The sequence below is a fragment of the Nyctereutes procyonoides genome, unplaced genomic scaffold (genome assembly GCF_905146905.1).
Source record: "Nyctereutes procyonoides isolate TBG_1078 unplaced genomic scaffold, NYPRO_anot_genome, whole genome shotgun sequence".
Taxonomy (NCBI): Eukaryota; Metazoa; Chordata; class Mammalia; order Carnivora; family Canidae; genus Nyctereutes; species Nyctereutes procyonoides.
Genome location: NW_026575125.1, coordinates 77,324,599 through 77,349,531, shown reverse-complemented (window position 1 = coordinate 77,349,531; position 24,933 = coordinate 77,324,599). Strand labels below are relative to the sequence as shown.

At 35.7% G+C, this 24,933-nt stretch overlaps 1 protein-coding gene across 1 annotated transcript in view; it reads right to left on the bottom strand.

Annotated features, from left to right (window-relative positions):
- Positions 1-24,933, bottom strand: part of IL1RAPL2 (interleukin 1 receptor accessory protein like 2) — a 677,226-nt gene that overhangs the window by 19,075 nt on the left and 633,218 nt on the right. The window contains exons 7-8 of the mRNA XM_055338078.1: positions 12,027-12,172; positions 457-600 (exon numbers count right to left, since the gene is read on the bottom strand). Of these exons, the coding sequence (XP_055194053.1) occupies positions 457-600; positions 12,027-12,172 (290 nt within the window). The remainder of the gene's footprint in view (positions 1-456; positions 601-12,026; positions 12,173-24,933) is intronic.

Below are 24,933 nucleotides of genomic sequence, written 5' to 3'. Positions count from 1 at the left end.
TTTTAAAAAGAGAATCTTCATAGCTCTTATTCTGTTTCCTAAATGATTTGTTTGTTTTTTCAATGCTGGGAATGGCTAAAAATGATCTGTACCGAAATTTGAATTTTCTGAAGGAAAATAATGGAATTGATTCTTAACTTCTTAGTAGTTCCTGATCAACTCATGTTTCCTTGTTAAATTGTTTGGAAACAATGTCAAACATTACAAAAATAAAGTAATTCCAAAGAACATCCATATATTCCTTACCCAGATTCTTCTGTTAAGATTTTCTTCCCTTTGTCCTTTTTCTTGATAAATACATATTTTTTTCTGAACTATTTGAGAGGTAACTTGCTTTAGTGATAGCCATGTAATTCTAAATATTTCATCATGTATCGCCTAAGAATGGGGATATTCTCCTACATAATCACAAATCCATGCCTTTTAATTTAATTTAAACAATATTAGATAGCTTACCATTGGTAGTTTCATCACCTCCAAAATGCTGTCGGTAGAAGAGCATCAGTTCAATATTGTAGCATTTGTAGATGATCACAAGCAGTACAAGGAAGAGAAAGATTGCTCCCAAGCCTCCTGCAAGTTCAATTTTGTAGATTAAATCTGGAACCAACAAAATAAACAGGATAGGGTAATTACATCAGCAATACTTGGGATCTCTCCATGATTCTAGTCTGTAAGATATAAAATCCATTCTGCTTTTCTTTCCAAAAGATTCTTGCTTAATGCGGTAAGTAGCTTTGTTCTCAACACATTTGTGTAAATCAAATTTTCATAAAATTAACTCTTTTCTAAAGACCTGAATACTTTTACTATTGAAAGTGGTAAGTCTATCTGAAAAAGAATAGTCACTTCCAATTTCTTTTGAGCACATCTAGATTTCACATATATACTTCTGTTTTAAGTATATCTAAGGAAACTGTTAGAATGGCCTTTTTCTGGGTCTAGGGCCAATGTTTTGTTGTTTCTGTTCAATTATCTTATTGGCTTAGCAAGATTACCATCTAGTACTTCTTAGGCCACAGCCCTATTCTTCTACATGAGAAGAGCATCATAAAATTATTCTCAGAATCAAATAAAATTGAATGAGCTTGTAAGATTTAACTGTTTCATTTAACCCTAGGAAAATAATCCAAAAGAAAGTAACCTAGGGAAATTAGCTTATCCATTTCCCCTACTTATTTGAATAAATGACTATAATATCTATATGATATAATATCCCCAGTGGGACTAAAAGAGAATGAGAATTCCAGGCTAATCACTTGGACTGTTCAGCTAACATTAGGCTACTGATAGTAGCCCTAGACTGTTCCAGTGGGGCTCCCCTAGAATTTTAATAGCTGGAACAATTAAATCAATACATAATGGAAGGAGACATAATGTATCCTAGAAGTAAGGCATAGTGACTTACCTGTGGCTTAATTAATGATATTAAAAAATCTAAGGTAAGTGATATGGAGCATTTTCTCATGTCCTTGTTGGCCATGTCTACTCAGCCATTAGAAAGGACAAATACCCACCATTTGCTTCAACATGGATGGAAGTGGAGGGTATTATGCTGCGTGAAGCAAGTCAGTCGGAGAAGGACAAACATTATATGGTCTCATTCATTTGGGGAATATAAAAAAATAGTGAAAGGGAATAAAGGGAAAAGGAGAGAAAATGAGTGGGAAATATCAGAGAGGGTGACAGAACATGAGAGACACCTAACTTTGGGAGACAAACAAGGGGCAGTGGAAGGGGAGGTGGGCAGCAGGTGGTGTGACCGGGTGACGGGCACTGAGGGGGGCATTTGATGGGATGAGCACTGGGTGATATGCTATATGTTAGCAAACTGAACTACAATAAAATAATTTAAAAAATTGTAGATAAAAACGAATATTCTTTTTCTTGTATAAAAAGCTAAGACAACAACTCCCATAGCTAGATAAATGAGACCGGTTAGCTATATAATCTAGCTGGTCAAATATGGTTTGGTTATGCTAACAAAACAAGCACGAATATGCTCAATGTGATTTCTTTCTTTTTTTGCTTTTTTTTTGGGAGGGGAATGGGCACTTAGTGAAAGGCAAAATGCTTTACCAACTATCTGCTCATTTTGGTCATTAAGAATTATTACCAAAGAAATTTCTAGGATCTCTTTCTCCGAGGACTGTAAGCCTCACAAAGAAGCAAACAGAAATTGTGTCTGTTTTCCCTCTCATCCTTCTTTAAATAGTTCTTGGAAGTTATTGATAATTGACAACCAACTGTAATTAGTAACCAATATAAATTTTGAATAAATGGATCAATTGGTTAAGCAAAAAAAAATCTAAGGTATATCATCAAAAGAGAGTATAGTACCATGGAATTTAGAGAAATGGGAAATCAGAGGAGAATTTAGAATGTGGATATCTAGAGGAGAAATGCTGAATCTGAAAGACACAAGACCAGAGATATATTTTTCCCTGTGAAATAGGAATATTTATTCATCTCAACATAATATAGATAAAATTGCCTAAATGTTAGCTAACCCTCCTTAATCTAATTCCATAATTATGAACTGACTTTTTAAAATGACCAATCATGTTTACCATGTAGCTAGAAACTGGAAAAGAGAGTGACAGTCTAGTTTGTACATCAGTTGTTTATGAGTTTGGTTGACATCAATCAGTCTCCCTGGATGGGTTAATTCTGGGGCACTGTCAAAATCAAATCTCTGACCATGACAGACTACCACTCTTGTAGGTCTCTTGACAACCAAATTGTCAACCTTTCCCTGGGGATGTCCCTTGTCTTTACATAGTCTTATTGCTTAAGAGAAAATAGGCTCAATATGACAAGATTAAGGAAAAAATAAACATATAATATGTTATGTATTATATATATATGTTATGCGTTTATACTACATATAATATATATTACCTATATACTACATAGTATACATACTACATTTATATAATAGACGCTACAAGTAATATATATTATACATAAAATTTTCAACCAGTCTATTAATCTATTTTCTAAATAATCCTTTAGGGCAAGAGTCCTATAGGGCAAATTTATAGATGAAGAATCTGAGACTCAGTAGTTTAATTCACTTACTCAAGATCATACACCTAAGAAGTGGCCAAGATGGGACCTGAGCCTAGATATTCTTAATTCAAATTCAAGACTTTTTATTACACTACAGTTTTATAAGCTTCAGCCTGGAAATTGACAAAATAAAGCCCTCTCCCTTTTGCTCCATAGGACTGTTGGTAATGCTTAATGAGAACATGTGACTTACAGTGAATTTTGGCTCCTTCTGCCCTTTTAATTCCAAGGAAATGACCTAAAGTACAATTCACCAGGCAGAATCAAAGGACTGAGTAGGTCTCAGGCACTTCATTAGAGAATATACTGAAGAATTCTATAGCTGTACCAGAGAGAAAAGAGGGGCTCCCTGGAGTCCAGCATATGAAGAAAAAGTTTTAGATTTCATGGGGAGAGAGGAAATTTGGTCTTGGAAAGGAGGTGGAGTGAGATAAGTAATGGTAGAAGCCAGAGACAGCATGGCCAATCAGGAAAGTCACTGAGTGGAAATGTAAGAAGCAAAAATAAATGACACTCTTTTTGAATAAGGAGAGAGGGGGAAATGATGGAAACAGGAAGTGAGTGGGGCTTCTTTGGAGGACAAAATATGTTAATAAGGAATATCATGAGGAGACCCATAATGAGTAGGGATATAAAACTGGAATCTATCTCTGTGCTGCCTGCTGTGAGATAGTCATTTTGAATATTAAGCTACAAAATTTCAGGTAAAAAAAATCCTACCACAAATTAACTCTGCCTCCTTCCCTCTATATAGAAAGCAGATCCCCAGGAGCCACTGCCTCCTTATATAGGGGTGTTAAGGCAGGCTTGGTTATGAGAGCTGTGTGGGACTACAATATCAAAATCTTTGCTTGTTTTCTCACCATATTACATCATTTATGTATTCTTTTTTTTATTTTTTTTAATTTTTATTTACTTATGATAGTCACAGAGAGAGAGAGAGGCAGAGACACAGGCAGAGGGAGAAGCAGGCTCCATGCACCGGGAACCCGATGTGGGATTCGATCCCGGGTCTCCAGGATCGCGCCCTGGGCCAAAGGCAGGTGCCAAACCGCTGTGCCACCCAGGGATCCCTCATTTATGTATTCTTAACAGGCAATGTTAAATTGACAGAGCAATATGACTTTTTGTTCCTTTAGAAACTGACTTTTCTTTGATCTTAGAACATTGATAGACTTGATTCAAAATGTTTTTCCTGCTGTAAAATGTTCATTTTATGTTATAAATATTTTGGACTCTTTCCATATATTTCTGTTTCTGTCTCTCTCTCTGGTCAGAATAGACTTCAACTGCTTTCAAAGTCACCAAATGGGAAGTTTTTTCAGCAATCTGTATGCTATTTACAGAGTAGAGTTGCTATTAGGTAGATGGAAAACTTCATCAGTAGGAACAACTTGTGCTCCCAAATAGCAGACATCTTTTTCAGCAGTAAATTTATGGAAGAAAATCATGGAGTAAAAAGTACCTTTGTGGTTTGGGGGTCCATTTTATAAAAATGTCTTTGAAAGATATTACCTAATGATGGATGTTTACATTGAAAACTGTGTACCAAGTCCCTGAGACTCAACCAGTATTCTTTCATTCAGCCCAGGCAGATACATTTAAAAAGAAACATGCATCCTATAATCAGAGGGCAGAATTGCCATGACCCAGATGACACCTGGCTTTTCTTTTGTCTTCTGTTTTCAACTGCCATTTTCCATCTCAGCAGGATCTATACTTCTAGGGCCACTTCCTGAGAAGGTGAAAGTCATTTATTTGTATTGTGTCTTGTATACACATCACAAAGATAGCTATATCCCAAACAGCAAATATTTATGGGATTGTAACTTTTTGTAGACACCCAAAGCACAGTGTAGTTCTTTTTAACCTTCTTAGTTTGAACCCAACTATTTCTTCACTTTGAACATGAAGATAAGACATTATGGAATGGAGCAAGTAGCAGCTGAAGCCAAGGGACTAGAGAGAAGGAAGTCTATGAATGTTTTGAGCTAGCTCATAAGTTGGGAAGCAGGTTAGGAGATCCCACCTGAGGGTTTCCTATACAGACTGGGAGTTCAAGGTGGGGCAGTAGCACTGGGAAAGAACAGAAAGATTCACTGATAAAATCTGTTTGTGGAAAAGGCAATATATGCAGAGAAGAGACGATACCAGAATTTCTTTAGCATAAATTCAGTCTTGGTTCACACACACACACACACACACACACACACACTCATACACACACACACACACAGAATGGACTTCTTACTAAAATATCAGTTGTAATTGTTGATAATGGTCATCAGGGAGTGAGCAAGTGGTAGGTGCAGGCAGAAGACGCAGAGGTAAGGGATGTCTTGCTCTGAGAAAGCCTGACCCTGTTAATTGGATATATTAGACATAAGTTTTCATCTTATGAACGGCCTTTTCACTGTATGAAAGGATTCATAAAATGCTTCTTCTCTTTAATTATCACTTAGGGCATTTTCAATATTTGACAAATATTTTCAATATTTGACTCATTTCCAGGTGGAAACACTGCAGCCACTGACGCCAGGCTATGTTGTGATAAAGTTTGAAAGGTTCAACTCCAAAGGAAATATCTGAAGTTTTGCAAGACGAACCAGAGTTCAGTCTGATTAAAAATGTTGGAGCAGAGCCATAAGGCTTCTTTGGAGCTCTACCATATTGTTGAGAGCTCCTAAGGAAAATGGAATAAGGGAAGATGAACTGCTCCCTTTTGCAAAGCATAATGAAAAAAATTAACTGCTACCTGAAACAGAAAATGCATACTGGTATACCATGGACCCCCCCCACACACACATATGAAGGTTCTGCTGTTCTATATAATGTTGCAAAAAATGTATACTAATATTTTATTTATTTAGTTAGTTTTGAATACTAATATTTAAAAATCAAAAGATTTCATACCCAGTCTTTCAACTTTACTTGAAAACTCAGAAGTTCTCATATCCCTGGGTTTACATTTCTGCAAGCATGGCAATAATCTTCTAGAAAAGAGTAGTGACTACCTTTTTAATGAGGCATGTTTTCTCTAGCCTGTGGTTTTTTTTTTCTTCTAATATCCAGCCTCTTAAAAAAAAAAGTTCACTATCTGCTGGCCCCTGAGGTAAATAAATTTTCAACTTCCAATTCAAAAAGTGAATTTCTTTAAAAAGAAATGCATTTAGATAGCCCAGGGCAGACACTAGTCAAAAGAAAAATCACAGATAAATCCTCTCTTTACCAATCCCTGTTATCTATCCCTAACTTATTGCTCTGTCTCTCTAGGAGAAGCATTTCCACCCGACAAATATTTTTAAGCACTTACTATTTGTTCTATGTACTAAGGATACAGCAGTAAATAAGACAGAAAAAGTCCCTGTTCTCATGGAGTTTATATTCTAGTTGGGGAGTAGGGGGCAGAGATATGAAGAAAACAAATTTGTAATGAGATATCAAATAGTAATAAATATAACAAGTAGAAATAGAGCCAAGTAAGGGGAAAAAAAGAAAGTGATGGGTAGTTCAATGAATGATTAGATCAAGAAAATACCGCATGCATATATATATATATAATCAAATATTATTTCACATTAAAAGAAGAAATCCCGTCATTTACTAAAACATGGATGAAACTGGAGGGCATTATGTGAAGTAAAGGAAGCCAGAGAGAAAAAAGTAAATATTATCCTGCATGGTATGATTTGTATGTTTATCTTTATCTAAAAAAACCCCAAAAGTTCATTTTTGCTTTTGTTTCTCTTGCCTTCATAGATGTATTTTGCAAGAAGTTACTGTGGCCAAGTTCAAAAAGGGTGTTGCCTGTGTTCTCCTCTAGGATTTTGATGGAATCTTGTCTCACATTTAGATCTTTAATCCATTTTGAGTTTATCTTTGTGTATGGTGCAAGAGAGTGGTCTAGTTTCATTCTTCTTCATGTGGATGTCCAGTTTTGCCAGCACCATTTATCGAAGAGACTGTCTTTTTTTCCAGTGGATAGTCTTTCCTGCTTTGTCGAATATTAGTTGAACATAAAGTTGAGGGTCCATTTCTGGAATCTCTATTCTGTTCCATTGATCTATGTGTCTGTTTTTGTGCCAGTACCACACTGTCTTAATGACCAAAGCTATTGGGACTTCATCAAGATAAGAAGCTTTTGCACAGCAAAAGAAACAGTCAACAAAACTAAAAGACAACCTACAGAATGGGAGAAGATATTTGCAAATGATGTATCAGATAAAGGGCTAGTATCCAAGATCTATAAAGAACTTATTAAGCTCAACAGCAAAGAAACAAGCAATCCAATCATGAAATGGGCAAAAGACATGAAGAGAAATCTCACAGAGGAAGACATAGACATGGCCAAGAAGCACATGAGAAAATGCTCCACATCACTTGCCATCAGGGAAATACAAATCAAAACCACAATGAGATACCACCTCACACCAGTGAGAATGGGGAAAATTAACAAGGCAGGAAACAATAAATGTTGGAGAGGATGTGGAGAAAGGGGAACCCTCTTGCACTCTTGGTGGGAATGTGAACTGGTACAGCCACTCTGGAAAACTGTGTGGAGGTTCCTCAAAGAGTTAAAAATAGATCTGCCCTATGACCCAGCAATTGCACTGCTAGGGATTTACACCGAAGATTCAGATGCAATGAAACACTGGGACACCTGCACCCCAATGTTTCTAGCAGCAATGTCTACAATAGCCAAACTGTGAAAGGAGACTCGGTGTCCATCGAAAGATGAATGGATAAAGAAGATGTGGTCTATGCATACAATGGAATATTACTCAGCCATTAGAAACAACAAATACCCACCATTTGTTTCGAGGTGGATGGATCTGGAGGGTATTATGCTGAGTGAAATAAGTCAGTCGGAGAAGGACAAACATTATATGGTCTCATTCTTTTGGGGAATATAAAAAAAATAGTGAAAGGGAATAAAGGAGAAAGGAGAAAAAATGAGTGGGAAATATCAGAAAGGAAGACAGAACATGAGAGACTCCTAACTCTGGGAAATGAACTAGGGGTGGTGGAAGGGGAGGTGGGTCGGGGGTGGGGGTGACTGGGTGACAGGCACTGAGGGGGGCACTTGATGGGATGAGCACTGGGTGTTATTCTGTATGTTGGCAAATTGAACACCAATAAAAAATAAATTTATTAAAAAAAACCTGAAGTCATAGAAAAAGAGAGTAGGAAAATTGTTGTTAGGGGCTGGGAGTATGGGAGGAAATAGGGAGAAGTTGGTAAGAGGGTACAAACTTTCAGTTGTAAGATGAATCGTGTTGAGGATCTAATGCATAACATGGTTACTATAGTTGATAACATTGTATTATATAAATGAAATATGCTAAGAGGGCAGAACTTAACATGTTCTCACCTAAATAAATAAATAAATAAATAAACAAACAAGCAAATAAATATTTTAAAAAAGAAGAAGGTAAATATTTGAGGTAATGGATATGTTAATTAACTCAATGGAGGGAATTCTTTCACAATGTATACATATATCAAAACATCACGCTGTATACTTTTAAATATCTTATGATTTTGTCAATTTTACCTCAATAAAGCTAAAAATGTTTAAACAAAGAGAGTGCAGATACCTTTATACCTTGTTCATCACAAAGAGAAGACAGAGAAACTGAAGCAATCCCTGCCCCCAGATTTGGCCATTAAGGAGATGAAATGGACCTGGCACACTGATTTGAACTGTATTACAATTTTTAAATTCTAACAAAACAAAATAAAGCAAAAATAAGAAACAAAGAAAGTGATGGTATTATTATTTTATATAGTGTCGCCAGGGAAAGCTATTGAGGTAATATATATATATATATATATATATATATATATATATATATAATATCATATATCATAACATACAATATATTAATTATATAATATATATTATTAATTATATAAATTATTGTTAATAATAATATTTATATGATATATTATCATATATAATAATATATTAAAATATATTATATAAAATGATATATAAAAGTTAAATATATAAAATATATAATATATAATTTCATAATAATATGCATTGTTATATATTAATATATTGATTGTGTATTAATTAGATATTAATATATTCTATATCAATTTATTATATAATATATATTTTTGAGTAGGTAATATTTAAGGAGAGACCTATATGAAGAGTGAGTGACTCATAGGAACAGCCAGGGGTGCAGGGGGAGTGGGATGGGAGAATGTTCCAGGTCCAGGAATTAGCAAGTGCAAAGACCATCAGCCAAGATTATGCTTGGTGAGCAAAAGAAATAGAAGGGAAGCTAGTGTGTGTGTGATATTTGAGACAGATACATAGGTTGTAGTAGAAAATGAGATCAGAATTTACAAAGATTATGTCATGCATTGTAGGCCATGGCATAGATTTGGGATTTCATTTTAAGTGTAACAGAGGGTTCTATAATCGGAGGGTTCTGATTAGAGGAATATGATCTGGCTTACATATTACAAAGATCATTCTGGCTAATGTGATGAGAATAGACCATAAGGAGACAAGGAAGAAGCAGGGAGACCAGTTAGGAGGCCATTGCAGTGAGCCAAGCAATTGATGCTGGCGGCTCATACTAGAGTGGTAGCAGTGAAGATGGAGAAAATCATCAGAGTCTGATGTTTTGAGAAAGTAGAGTCATGGGATTTGCTGGTGGACTAGACTGACTCCCAGTATTTTGGCCTGAGCAACTGGAAGGATAGTGATGGAGATAGAGAAGGCAACTGGAGGCTTGGGTTTATAGTAAGGAGAAATCAGAATTCTTTTTGGGACAAGGGAAGCTTGATATGCCTCCTAGATGTGTCTACTGGTGGAATTTTGGAGTAGTTTCTGAATAGGCAGGAATACAACTCTGGAGTCTAAGCAAGCTACAGATACAAATTTGAGAGTTTCAGCGTTTACATAGGTAAGCAAAACCATGAGATGGAGATGGAGTGAAATCATGTAGGAGGTAATTGAGAAGAGGGGACCTGAACTCTGGGAACTCTAATACTTGGAAGTGAAAAAGATGAGAATTAATATTCTCAGTTATTCATACCTTAGACACATCTCCTTGCAGAAGCCATAGGAGGTGGCAGTTTTACTGTATTTTGTTTTCTACTGTCGCTTATTAGAAATTTTAAGGGCTGCTAGTGGTTGCTTTCCTTATTAAAGAGAAATGGATTTATTTTTAAACTCAAATAAGGCTGTTTCTATCTCTGCAGACTGAATGATAGGAAATCCCACCACCACCATTATTTTTCCTCATAGCGGTAACACTATGTATTTGTTGTGCAATTTTTTTGTTTAATGTTTGTCTTTCTTTGCACTCTCACTATGCTGAAGACTATAAGCCCCACACAGGCTTCAGGATGTCTATCTTATTCATCACTCTATTTCCCAGTACTTAGCACAATACTTGCTATATATAATCTTCAAGAATAAAAGATAACTTTATTTATTCATTAACCAGATGGTTCTAAGTATCTATTAGTGGTTAGACATTGCCCAAGTTGCTGAGGATACAGAGGTGCTGCAGATCCTGGCTTGGATGATCTCTAAGCCTAAAATAAGACTAGAATGAACAGGAACAAAGTGATCTTTGCCATAATGTATCTGGACATGATCAATGTCTGCCTTTTAACATTGGTGGACTGTGTGTTGCCTAGTGCACAGAAGTTATTCAAGTTTTGCATAATAATGAACACTGAATGTGGCATATATTCCACACTAAATCATTTTCATTTGAGCCTCAAAGTGTCTCTACAATGTAGATATTATTATCTCTGTTTTACAGATGAGAAAACTGAGGTTCAGGATGTTTCATCTGACAAGTTAGTCTTACTGAACCAAGTAGTTGAATCAGTGGCTGAACCAGACTCCCTTCAACCAGGGTCAACTGATTTCACTTTCCACATTAGACTCCTTTACACTAAAAAACTCCATTACTTTAAGATGGAATCAAGTCCAATTGAGTAAGAAATGGTACTAGAGAGATAAAAGCATTATTCTCAGAATAATCACATTTTCTTGCTTCTCCTAGAACTGCTGGTAAAGGTCAAGTATTAGGGTTGGCTGGAAAATAGAAATTCCATCTTGGTTAAGAGGTACAACTAGTGACCTTGTTGACTAAATCTGCTCTATTGCTCTATAGCTTAGACAACAAGAACACTGACTGAGAACATTTGTTCTGTTACATTTACATAAACCTTTGCCAGATGCACACATACAGAAATATTTAGCTTTTTGCAGTAATCAAGAGTTGTGGCAGGGTAAGAGCCAATCTCAGAAGCTGTTCTAGCTGCCAGGATTGTTGTTCCTATATTTGCTTTTATCTCCTTTATCTGTAAATTTAGTTTCCTTTCTTTGTCCATTACATACAATTTCTACCCTATCTGGAACCAAATTTACAGAGGGATTTCCATAAATGCCAAATTATTTTAAAGGTTATGCACCTGCCAGATGCCTCTTAACACTAGGTCATTATCATGAAATATTGTTTACAATCTTTATTATAACAATTATAAGAATATTATGATAGACTTCATTATTTTTATTTATATTTTAGTCAGGGAATTAAAAAGTGGCTTTGCTCCTTATACAATAACAAAATCTTTAGTTTTTCATTTAAGCAATATAAGATGGTGAAGTACAGAGAAAAATTTGAATGTCAATACCTATCAAATTTAATGTAACTCTTATAACCCAGGTACATTTTATCTCACTGAATTTAACACATAACAACGTTTCATTTTATTTATCTACTTCCTAATGGGTAGAAGATTATAGGCATTTTATGCTAAAATCCATAGCAAAAGAGATATTTTTCCTTAAAAAGACAAAATGCTCAATAGAAGTTCATGCTAAATGATAAAATAAGGCTAAGAAGCATATTTAACTTCAATAGCTACTTGGTAGCTAAACAAACCATAGTAATAGTTATAAAAATAAATACCCTTTTTACGCAGCAGAACACTGGCATGTTTCCGTCCATTTCGGTTTTCCACATGGCAGGTATAATTTGCCAGGTCAGCCTCCACCACTGAATCAAAGATGAGTGCCAATTCAACTTCTTTTTCTCCAAGATGCTCTTTCAGGAGCCTGAAATAAAGACAGTACTCTTAGTTGAATTGGTTTGATGTGGGAAGAGAGCAGCCATGCAAAAATTGCAGATGATTATGTAGCTGACAAGGTCTCCAGTGGGCATGGAGAATCTTGAGTGGCATTTATGTATGGAACCTTCAACAAGAAAACACAAAAATTTACTCTTGATGTGAAGATTAGATGGAAAAGGATAGAAGAGAGGAATTCACTCAGCAAAAAGAAATATTACCATGCCAGTAGGCTTTGATAAATGAAGCTGACATGATTTGTGTGGCAAAAGGGAGGAAACATTGGGCTTCATGTTCTAAGCTGAATTTATGAAAACAGATTAGGTTTTTGCACCATGCCATGAAGGGAAAAAATCAATAGATGTAGTGTTTGTATTAGAGGTTAGAGTTTTGACAACAGAGGGTCAAAAGGTAAAGAAATGAGCCTTGAAAATGGTTGCCTTATAACAAGTAAACTGAAAGTGGTTAGTGTATTTCTACCCCAAATATCCATGAGAAGTCTCTACTTTCCTCCTGCATTTGTCCAATGAAGGCATACGCTCTGTGCCCTAACCTGCCAATGATGCTAGCCCTATGTCATGGCCTTGCCTTTTCCAGACACTGCTCCCTGTTTGTCTTTCTCCTTTCTCCCATCACAGGGAAAACCCTGTACTATGTGACATTTTCTCATAGTCCTGCTTTTTGCTTTCTCAAGTGAAGTTGCAAAGGGTTGTGGATGGTCAGGAATAGGTGTTCTTTACAGAGGAAATGAGTTGCCAGGAACCTATCCTAGGAGTGTGCTTCCTGTTTCTTCAGAGTTAAATTCTCACCAATGGACAGCTGACTCCTGACTGAGGTGAAAGTGGGTATCCTGCTGACTTTTCTGTCTCCTGCTTTTTAAAAAAGATATGTATGTATGTATGTATGTATGTATGTATGTATGTATTTAACTGACTGAGCCATCCAGGCACCCCTGGGATGAGGTTCTTAAACACATGTGTTGCAAGATAGAAATTTGGAGCACTGGAGTTAATTCTCATATCCTTTTTGGACACCTGATTATGAATGCAGAGAAGAACCCTCTGATTTACTGGCATTTAGCATAAAGTTGGAAAAGACAGCTATGCTCAGAGAAATTTGGGTTCTAAGTATAGGCCTCCAATTTACAAGTTCGAGCTGGATCTTTACAAAGTCATTAAGTCAATGGTGCCTTAATATAACTCAGCTTTAAGTTGGGAAAAATACCTACCCTACTTAACTTTGTTGTTAGGGTAATATGGGTTAATGTAATTTAAAAGGTAAATAGTGCTGTACACATGCAAAGGAATGTAACTAAACATCAACATTTCATTATCAAATTTAGATTGTTTACATTTTGTCTCCTACAAAAATATATTTTTAAAGATTTTATTTATTTATTTGTGAGAGGCACAGAGAGAGAGAGAGAGAGAGAGAGAGAGAGAGAGAGAGAGGTAGAGACATAGGCGGAGGGAGAAGCAAGCTCCATGCTGGAAGCCCGATGTGAGACTCGATCCCCAGACTCTGGGATCATGCCCTGAGCCAAAGGTAGATGCTCAACCGATGAGCCACCCAGGCATCCCTACAAAAATATTAAATTGATATTTATTGATATTTAAAATTCAGTTGGCCCAATCTCTTCTGGTTTCACTTTGAGAGAAAAAAGGCTTAAAGTTGGGTTGGTGGAGCAGAGTTCCTAGAATCTGAGAGTCTCCCACAGTGAAATCTGAAGCCCAGATTATATTCCAAAATACACATGCTTTTAAAAAGCTCTGTTTCTGTACCCTCCCAATGATACACATATCTGGGAGTTGATAATACTGGCATTTGTAACTTGAGTAAGTCTCTTGCCCTTTACATTAATGTACCATTGCTGAACTAGACAAATGTAAGAATTTTTTTAACCACATTCTATTGGTAGTCTTTCTATTAACTTTCTTCTTCCTGGATAAAGTTAGAATTTTCCTCTCTCAACATATACCTACCCAAGGAAAAATGGGAATTTGCTGTCTTCAGGGTTTATATTGAATTTTACTTTCTCCATTTTCTCCCTGTTATGGGTAAATCCCACTACACTCAATTATTTTAGTTCTGTGTAACCTGCAATGGAAGAAGCCCCTTTAGTACCAGAAGCTGCTTAAACACCACAAATTAAGTTTGATTTAAAGCTTCATGTGCAGGGCAGCCACAGCCTCTGCCAAGCATGAAGCAGAAAGCTGATCCTGTCCTTCCAGACCAAGCCTTTCCCCTCTTAATTTCTAATGCAGTTTCCAAAAACAGCTCCTCACAGACTGCAGAAAGAATCTGAAGGGAGGAATTGAAAAATGATCCTTCGTCCATCTATTAATATATATGAGGTGTCTTCATTATCACTCTTGAAAATCTAGAAGTGACTTGCTTTATGGGAATTAGAGTCAGCTGATGTTTTTATCTACAAATCACTTAGTAGAGCAATCATAATTTCCTAGCAAATACTGATATATACATGTATATAACAACCTACCAATGATTCTTTGTCAATCCTCTACTAAGTGCCTGGCTCTGGGCTAGACATTTGGTGTAAGATAAATATAAACATTAAAACCAGGTTCCTGAGGTGTCTGGGTGGCTCAGTCAGTTAAGAGTCTGACTCTTGATTTTGGTTCAGTTTTTTTTTTTTGCCTTCTACGTTGTATAGTTTAAAAGCTTTATTCCCCCCCCCACGAGCAGATAAGTTTCCTATTCATTCAGCTGGAAGTTTCCTTCCCATAGTTAGTTCCCTTTAATGTGGACTAGGTCGTTGTTGGGGAACTTGCTCTGTCCTAGGGAAAGGGGGAGATTTCAGAGACAAACACTGAGCTAATCACATGCAGAGGCAAGGATCTGACCTGGCAGCTGCTGAAAGAGTCTCGAGGTCAAGGTGTGTGTTCAGCTAAGGGCCTGGGCAGGCCGGAGCGCAGGCCTCCCCTCACCTGCTGCAGGTGCCACCAGGTCCCTCCTCGCAGATGTGCAAGGGTCTGAACCCTCAGATCTCAGGGTCATGAGGTTGAGCCCTGCATTGGGATCTGTGCTGGGTGTGGAGCTTGCTTAAGATTTTCTCTCTCCCTCTCCCTTTCCTCTGCCCTTTGTCCCATTTGTGTATGTGCACATGCATGCTCTCTCTCTTTGAAAAAATACCAGGTCCCTGCTCCCAGTAAGTAGTAAAATTTAAACAAGAGACAAGATCTACAAGTTGAAAAAATATAGACATAATGAAGTGAAGAAGAGTGGTACAGCCATGCTTACAAAGAGGTTTCAAAGAAGGGAGAGACTATTTTGACTACATTAAAAAGTAAAGGCTTGAGAAGAATCTTCCTAGACAAAAGGAATAAAGGAGTGTTTTTTTGGATGGAAGACAGAAACAGGTTTTGGCAGAATATATGAAAGAAAGACACCAAAGAGACTGGTATTGGAATGGAGGATACAAATGAGGGGATCCTGGGATATACTTCAAATAACTTCAGAAGCATTTTATTCCAAGGATTAACATCGAAGGTAAGTTATATGCAACAGCAAACACTGGAAAAATAAAAAAAATAGTAAGTTCAGGTGACAGAAATCACCACCTTCAAAAATTTTATTTAGTCAAGACCTATTCTTAAAAACTAATACTAAAAAGAGTTTGGAAGTTGTCACTCATCCTTACAATAAGAAAAACAGCTGAAGAAAATTAAAATGAACAACTCTTAGATCCATCAGAGAGTTGAGGTCACAGGGCAAACTCTCACCCTGAAACTTGAGACGGAGGCAAATACTGAGAATCACAATATAGTGGGAACAGAAAACAAGAACCAAGAGCCAGTACAGGTAGAAACAAACTATAATTGATAAGTCACTATAGGGCCACTACACACAAGTCTGAGAGTTTAAAAACTCCATGAAATCTAATCTTTGGGATACCCACATTTTCAAGAGGTTTGTTTCTAGGAGCCCTACCAGGATCTTAGGGGAAGATCACAGAAAATTTTCCCTATGTTTCTGTCAGGGGAATTTAAAAAAGCAACTATCCTGAAATGAGCCCAGAGCATTCCCTTCTTAACAAAGGCCTCCCCCAAAGGGAAACTCTTTTATCAGAGCCTAAACTACTTGAATTTTACCAAACCTAGCCTACCTGAGGGAAATGAAATATAATACCCAACTCCAGCCCCCCTCAAACTTTCTGGTCTCACTTTAAAAAAATGAGGAAAGCTGAGAAGCAGTTGTGAAGGTCATAGCTCTGAGGCACAGGCTCACTAAAAGACTGAGACTTTATCATAGGATTATAGAATGCTTACCACCACAGCAATCAGGCTCCTGTATAACAAGGGCTTTCAGCTGAAAGAACTGCAAAGCTCAGACCCTATTTAAGAAGCAGTCTCTAGGAAAACACAAAGAAAACAGTAGAGACATAAACAAGTACATTATAGGATATCTTATCCTCTTACACCTACAACTATAGCTAATAGTAAGCACAGCCTAACAACACAAACATAAAATCTCACTCTGAAAGTCTGTTTACCTCAGTTCCTTTTATCCCATACATAATATGGGTTTGCAATAACAGAATTACCAAAAACATGTTAAAAAGAAAAAATAAGAAAAAATAACAACCCCCCAAACCCCTCCCAAACAAAACCCAAAGAACACAGTCTGAAGAGACAAAGCACACATCAGAACTATATTCAGAAATGGCAGAGATTTTGAAATGATCAGATTAGGAATGCAAAATAACTATGTTTAATATGTTAAGGGATCCATGAGAAAAGTGAACAATATATATCAACAGATGGGTAATGTAACCAGAGAGATGGAAACTCTAAGAATCAAAAGAAAATGTAGAAATAAAAACACAATAAGAGTAATGGAAATAAAGAATGCTTTTCATGGGCTCATCAGTGATGACAGAGCTGAAGAAATTGTGATCTTGAAGATACATCGATAGAAATCTCCTAAACTAAAATGTAAAGAGAAAAAGATATGAAAAATGGAATAAAATATGGAACTCTTAAAGGATAATTACAAAAATAATAAGATACATATAATGGAAATACCAAAATGAGAAGAAAGAGAGAAAGGAACAATTAGAAATTTTTAAAGTATTAGAGCTGATAATTTTCCAAAATTAATGAAAGACTCCAAACCACAGATTTCAGGAAGCTCAGAGGATACTAAGCAGAATGAATACTAAAAAATGCACACCTTGATATATCATATTGTAACTGCAGAAAATCAGAACAAAGAGAAAATCTTGAAGTGATGCAGAGGAAATATAAGTACCTATACAAGAACAAGAATACAAAATATATTAGACTTATCTTTAGAAGCCATGCAAGCAAGAATAGTGGAGTTAAATATTTGAAGAGTTGAAAAAATGACCACCAACCTAAAATACTGTATCCATCTAAATTATTCATCAAAAGTGAAGGAGAAATATAGTTTCTCAGACCAATAAAAATGAGGGAACTTGTTGCCAGTAAACCTGTCTTGCAAGCAGCTTAAAAGTTTTTCATAAAAAATTAAAATGATATAGGTCAGAAATTTGGATCTATAAAATGAAAAAAGTGTTAGAGAAGAAATGAATGAAGATAAAATATTTTATTTTTTCTATTCATAATTTATCTAGCATGTAACTGTTTGTTTAGAACAACAATAGCAATAATAGCAGTTATAAGAAAAACAAGTTCTGAGGAACTATTACACAGCACAGTGACTATAGTTAACAATATGGTATTGCATATATGAAAGTTGCTGAGACTAGATCTTAGACATTCTTATCACAATTATTTTTTCTAAAGATTTTATTTATTTATTCATGAGACACACACGCACACACACACACAGAGAGAAAGAGAGAGAGAGAGAGAGAGAGGCAGAGACATAGGCAGAGGGAGAAGCAGTCTCCATGCAGGGACCCCGATGTGGGACTCAATCCTGGGACTCCAGGATCATGCCCTGGGCCAAAGGCAGGCGCTAAACCACTGAGCCACACAGGGATCCCTCTCATCACATTTAAAACAAGAGTTAATTATATTAATTGTGTGAGCTGATGGATGTATTAATTACCTTGATCTTGATAATCATTCTACAAGGTATATATTATCACATTGTACACTTTAAATATATACAATTATATTTATGAATCATTCTTAATAAAGTTAGAAATTTGAAACACAATAGCATCAATGTATTTGGTGATTATAATTTGTGTGTAAGTGAAATTAATTACTGTTATAAGGTACCTACACTACCTGTGAAGCAGTGTAGTATTATTTAAAAGTGAACTTAGATTAGTTGTAAATGTATATTGTAAAGTGTAGGACTACCAGTAAATTTTTTAAGAGTACAATTGATATGCTAAGACAGAAGAGATAATAAAAGCACATAAAGTGCTCAGTGAAACCAGAGAAGCCACTAAAAGGAAATTAAGAAAACAATTCCATCTATTGGCAACAAAAATAATAAAATACATGGGAATAAACTTAAACACAGAGGTGAATGATGTGTATAGTGAAAATTATAAAATGTTGATGAAAGAAATTAAAGAAAACAGATAAATGGAAATACATCCTGTATTCATATATTGGAAGAATTAAGATCGTTAAACTGTCTACACCACCCAAAATGATCTACACATTCAGTCTAATGCCTATTAAAATTCCAATAGCGTTTTTTTACAGAAATAGTAAAAATATACTAAAATATATGGAACCACAAAAGACCTCAAATAGCCAAAATAATCTTGAACAAGGAGAGCAAAGATGGAGGGATCACACTTCCTGATTTCAAATTATATCACAAAGCAACAGTTATCGAAACAGTATGGCTTAGTATAAAAACAGGCATACAGACAAAACTGTATAGACACCAGAAATAAATCTACAATCTATGATCAATAGATCTTCCAAAAGCATGTCAAAAATACACAATGGGGAAAGGATAGTCTCTTCAATAAGTAGTATTGGGAAAACTTTATATCCACATACATAAGAATAAAATTGGACCCTTATCTCACATCAGATACAAAAGTCCAGCCAAAAAGGATTAAATACTTAAACATAAGATCAAAATCGTAAAACTACTAGCAGAAAACATAGGGAAAAACTTTCTGACATTGGCCTAGGCAATGATTTTTTGTATATGATACCAAAAGCACAGGAAAAACAAACAAACAACAAACAGACAAAAAAAGAAAGACAAGTGGTATTGCAACAAACTAAAAAGTTTCTAAAATACCATGTGATCTCACTTACATGTGGAATCTAAAGAAATAAAAACCCCAGAAGCTCATAGATACAAAGATCACATTCATAGGCAGGGGGTTGAGGGGTGGGCAAAATTGGTGAAGGAAATTAAAAGGTACAAATGTCCAATTACAAAATAGATAAGTGATGGGGATGTAATGTACAACATGGCAAGTATATTTAATAATACTGTGTTACATATTTGAAAGTTGCTAATAGATTAAATCTTAAAGTTGCTCATTACAAGAAACACAAATCTGTCACTATGTATGGTGACAAATGTAGCTAGACTTATTGTGGTGCTCATTTTGCAACATGTACAAAAATAAAATCATTATGTTGTACACCTAAAACTAATATAATGTATGTCAATTATATTCTATCAAAAAAGAGTGGTTAAGGGCGCCTGGGTGGCTCAGTTGGTTAAGCATTTGACTTGATTTTGGCTCAGGTCATGATCTTACGGTTGTGAGATAGAGCCCTGTGTTGGGCTATGCAGTGGGTGTGGAGCCTGTTTAAGATTCTTTTTCTCCCTCTTCTTTTTCCTCTCCCTACTCCTCTCTCTGGAAAAAAAAGTGTGGAAAGGTAACTTAGGGAATAGGAGTAAAGATTTGCAAACCATATATCTGATAATGAGTTAAAACATATAAGGAACCCTTACAACTCAATATAAAAACAAAACAAATAACCCAAATAACCTTATTAAAAATGGGCAAAGGATCTGAATAGATATTTCTCCAAAAAAGTCATATAAATGGCCAACGGGTATATAAAAGTTGTTCAACTTCACTATCATCAGGAAAATGCAAATCAAAATCACAATGATATATCATCTCCCACTTGTTAGATTGCCTATTATCAGAAAGATAAAAAATAAAAATTGTTGACGAGGATATGGATAAAAGAGAACCCTGTACACTGTTGGTTGGAATATAAACTGGTGCAGCTGCTATGGACAACAATCGAGATATTCCTCAAAAAATTAAAAATATAACTACGATATGATCTAGCAATCCCACTTCTGGGTATAAATGCAAAGGAAATGAAATCAGGATCTCAGATATTTTCACTCTCATGTTCATTGCAGCATTATATAATAGCCAAAATATGGAAACAACCTGTGTCCATCAATAGATGAATGGTTTTTAAAAATGTGGTTTATATATACAATAGAGTATTATTCAGTCTTAAAAAATAAGGAAAAGTTGTCATTTGCAACAACATAAAGGAACCTGAAGAATAATATGCAAAGTGAAATAGTGAATGAAATATACTTTATGATATTTGTCACTTATATGTGGAATATAAAAACACCAAACTCATAGTAACAGAATAGAATAATGGTTACCAGGACCTGGAGGAAGAAATGGAGAGATGCTGGTCATTCAGTTATATAATGAATAGTTCTAGAGACCTAACATATAGCATGATGAGTATAGTTAGTAATAAGTGTACTGTATACTTGAAATTTGCTAGGAGAGTAAATTGCAAGTGTTTTCGCCATGCACACACACAAAATTGTAACTATGTATGGTGGTGAATAAATTAATTAGTTTGATTATAGTTTAGCTTGATTTGCAATGTATACATATACCAAAACATTATATTATATACCCTAAATATACACAATTTTTATATTCATACTTCAATGAATCTGGACATTTTTTAAAAAAATCTAGCTTGAAATAAAGCGAAGAGTTTTGATTCCCCTAAATTAACATAAAATAAAACATCTAATCCCAATTACCATTCATCTTAAATCGAATTGAGTCTGCTTGTGATGTCTAGGTATACTGCAGTTTCTGAGTTATTATTATGAGTATGAGTAACCATTGTCCAGGAATGAGGATTGAGAATATCAAGAATAGGAGTATGTTTTTTTAAAAAAAAAACCTCTTAAACAAAATATTTCTTTTAATGTCATCTTCAGTACCTATTAAAGACTTAGAGATCAGGATCAAGCCTATAGTCTGACAAAATCAGATTTATTGACTGAATGCATGGAGGATGGGAAACTTCAGAGTAACTGTGGATCATTCCTCAACTGAATGTAGGAAAAAAGCATTTTTTGTAATGTTTGGATTTCCACTAAAAGATTCTGAGTAGAGTCTAGGAAAGCCCTGATAAATTCTGGATTGGTTGGGACTTTTAAGGCAGGATTGGGGGAAGGGAAGATTGACCAGGGTTTGAGAACTGTCAGGAGGCAAGGATGACTTAGCAATTGGGTATTTCCAATAATATATGAAAATAGCAAAGCAGGTCTAGGGCATCACTGGTAAAAAGCAGTAGTCACTTAAATGAGGTGGGGTCGTTATGGCATTTTACAATTGCTGCATGACCTTGGGAGAAACAGTGCTTTCTGTTAACTTCACAGCTGGCTTTATCTGTCTGTCCTCCCAGGCTGATTAATAGTAGGGCTGCTTATTCTTAGTCCAGACTGATTTTCATTCTTTCAGTCCCGGACAAGTTTTGACTCTACATCCTAAATATGGAGTACAACAAAACATTCTGTGCAACTGAGGATTCTTGGTAGTTATGTTTTGATGAATTCAGTCTAGCTCTACTGGAACTGTAAAGAAACTGCCCAGGACCATCTTTTCCTCAGTCTCTAAACCAATTTTTTTTATTTTGTCAAATAAACTGATACTATTTATCTCAGATGACTATCATGAAAATCCCATTGTAATTTAGGATGCCAAAATGCTTTTGCAATCTACTGTGTAGTAAATAAAACATGAAGAGGAATTATTAGTATTTATTATTATCATTATTATTTGCTAATTGTAGATTCTTGTCTAGAGTAGCTTATAGGACATTATATTTGAGACTGGGCATCGGGAGTATGCTCAGTAAAAGAAGAGATATAACAAATATGTCTTAGGTAGGCTTTAAATATTTTATGCATAGGTCAAGGCTAAGATCCACTGTGGAATTAGAACTGTGAATAGTAGAGTCATCATTCCTCTAAAATTCATCCTTCAGATAACTGGCAATTAAGGCTACTCCTAGGTAAAACTTTGATGCTTATGAAGTTTACTTTTCCACTGAAGCCTCCTCATGACTTACAAAATCTACATCCACATGTACATCATAAGATTTGAAACTTACTTAAATCAAAAGCAAAGTGATTGATCACTGTTCTTTCTTCTAATGAGACAAGATAAGAATGGGGGAAGAGATGGGATGTGCGTGTGTGTGTGTGTGTGTGTGTGTGTGTGTGTGTGTTAGCTCAATGTAAGGAAGGCCGGAGCAGATGGGGTGGTTCAAGGCACTAAAAAAGTACGGTGGGAAGTTACCAAAATGGAGTACATTATTTTGCCTTGGGCTGCATGAGACTTCAATAGTTTATATTTGGGGGACAAACTACATATTAACAGCTCCATAATTTTTAGTTGATTAGTTATTAGAAGGTTATTTGGGATCTTTATATGTAGGCACACTTTATTTTAAGAATAAAGTCTTTTCATACATGTACCACATTCCCTTCTTTGTTAACATTTTACTCATTCAAGGAGAGGGTGTTATGATACAGAAATGAAAACAGAAGGTCAGAAAGTGGTGGAAGTAGGAGTGAAGAAACCAAAACTAAAACCAAACAAAACCCATATACAACTGGTAGCCTTTGAGGAATTTAAAGTAAATAAAATTATTTTCATTTTTAAGAAGCTTGTTTGAAAAACCTTAAGATCAGTCGAATATGTTTTTCAGTGCAAGAATTATAAAACACTTGGTAAATGTTTTGTGGTATTGCCAAAGGGAAAAAAAACATTAGATATTGATAGGAAGATTTGTAAAGTGAGATTTATAATTAAAAAATTACTCCCCATTGGGGCAAAGCAATTGCAATGAAATTCATGCAATCTCCCTTGACAATCAGATCCAATTCATAATCCTGCAGGCAAACGTAGAAACTATTTTTGTTGTTTAATAGGACGAGTTCAATTTCTCTGACATTTTTTATTAGCACTGTGCAATACATACCTCACTAGAAAGCTATTTTATTTTTTAATTTTTAAGACTCTGGTAAGATTAATTAAAAGGAAATCATCTACATGGAGCTGGATTGGCCTTTTGAGAATGCTCACACCCACCAAAGACTATACTCCTTTTTATCTCTTATGCTATTTTGCAAACTCTTCCCATTAGCTTTAACAGAGGGTCAGAAATTAGGATGTTCTTTCCTAATGATGATTTCCATTGGGTCTCCTCCCAATGATTACTTGACTTATCTGAGTAGACATGGTAGAGCCTATAGAGAGCAGCTTGTTGCAATGACTTTAAACTGGTAGATAAAACTAACCAAACTTGCACAATTGCAGCTTATACTACTACACGTACCAAATTCCTTTTAACATCCCTGCAGATGACATCTTCTGGGGTCATTGTAAAATCTGGGATGCAGTTGTATGAAATAGACTGGCAGTTGTGAATGTATACTACATTTGGGTTCATATTTCCTTAAGGCTGTCTCTTAGCAACATAAGAGAATTGGGAGGCCTATGCCAATTTCTGCTAAAGGGACATAAAGGAGAATCTGTATGCACAGAGTGGAGTCTGAGTGCTTTGACAATAGGTTGCAAGTCAGGAGATGCAAGGAGCCACTGTGGTCAAAGTAACCCAGAGAGAAAAAAAAGTAACCCAGAGAGCAGACAAATGATAACTCTAAAACCCTCCACAGGATTTGATCAAATATGCTAGTTAAGCTTGCAGAGGGACTGATTTGTACATAAGTTGAACATACTGTACTCTGAGTTACATTATTTCATCAAGCCTTTGGTAAATATCCAAGGTTTTTCCCTAGGTAGATTTTTTTTTCAAAATTCTCTATTCCTCAGGGACAATAGTAAGAAAAAAAAGTTGCAACACATACTTCTAGGATCAAGCTGATGCTCAGGAAATTGAGAACCTAGGCAGTGTGGTCAGTCCTCCTGCCAGACACAATGTCTCTATGGCAGGTTCTCCACAAGTCAACTGCTTGAGAGCAATATATTTACATCCACACTTCTCATATCTATGAGGCAGTGAACTTCTGACATACACACACAACATTAGAGCTATGATTCAATTAAAATATGAAGCAAATACAATATCCTCAGGGAAAGCCATGCATCCATAAGAAAATTTTGTTTCCAGAAATGCTTTTGAGAGGAATCCTCAACTTAACATTTCAGCATTCTACCATCAGAACTGGTTTCCTTGGAGAAAAAGTGTGGGTTATGAAAGAATGCAGATCTCTTGGTTGAACTAATGATATTATTAGCATTTTTTAAAAGATTTTACGCATTTATTCATGAGAGATGCACACACACACAGAGACAGAGACAAAGAGAGAGAGAGAGAGAGAGAGAGAGAGAGACAGACAGAGGGAGAAGCAGGTTCCATGCAAAGGAGCCCGATGTAGGACTTGATCCCAAGTCCCCAGGATCATACCCTGGGCTGCAGGCGGCGCCAAAACGCTGCGCCACCGGGGCGGCCCCTAGCATTTTAAAAATTTATTTATTTATTTATTTATTTA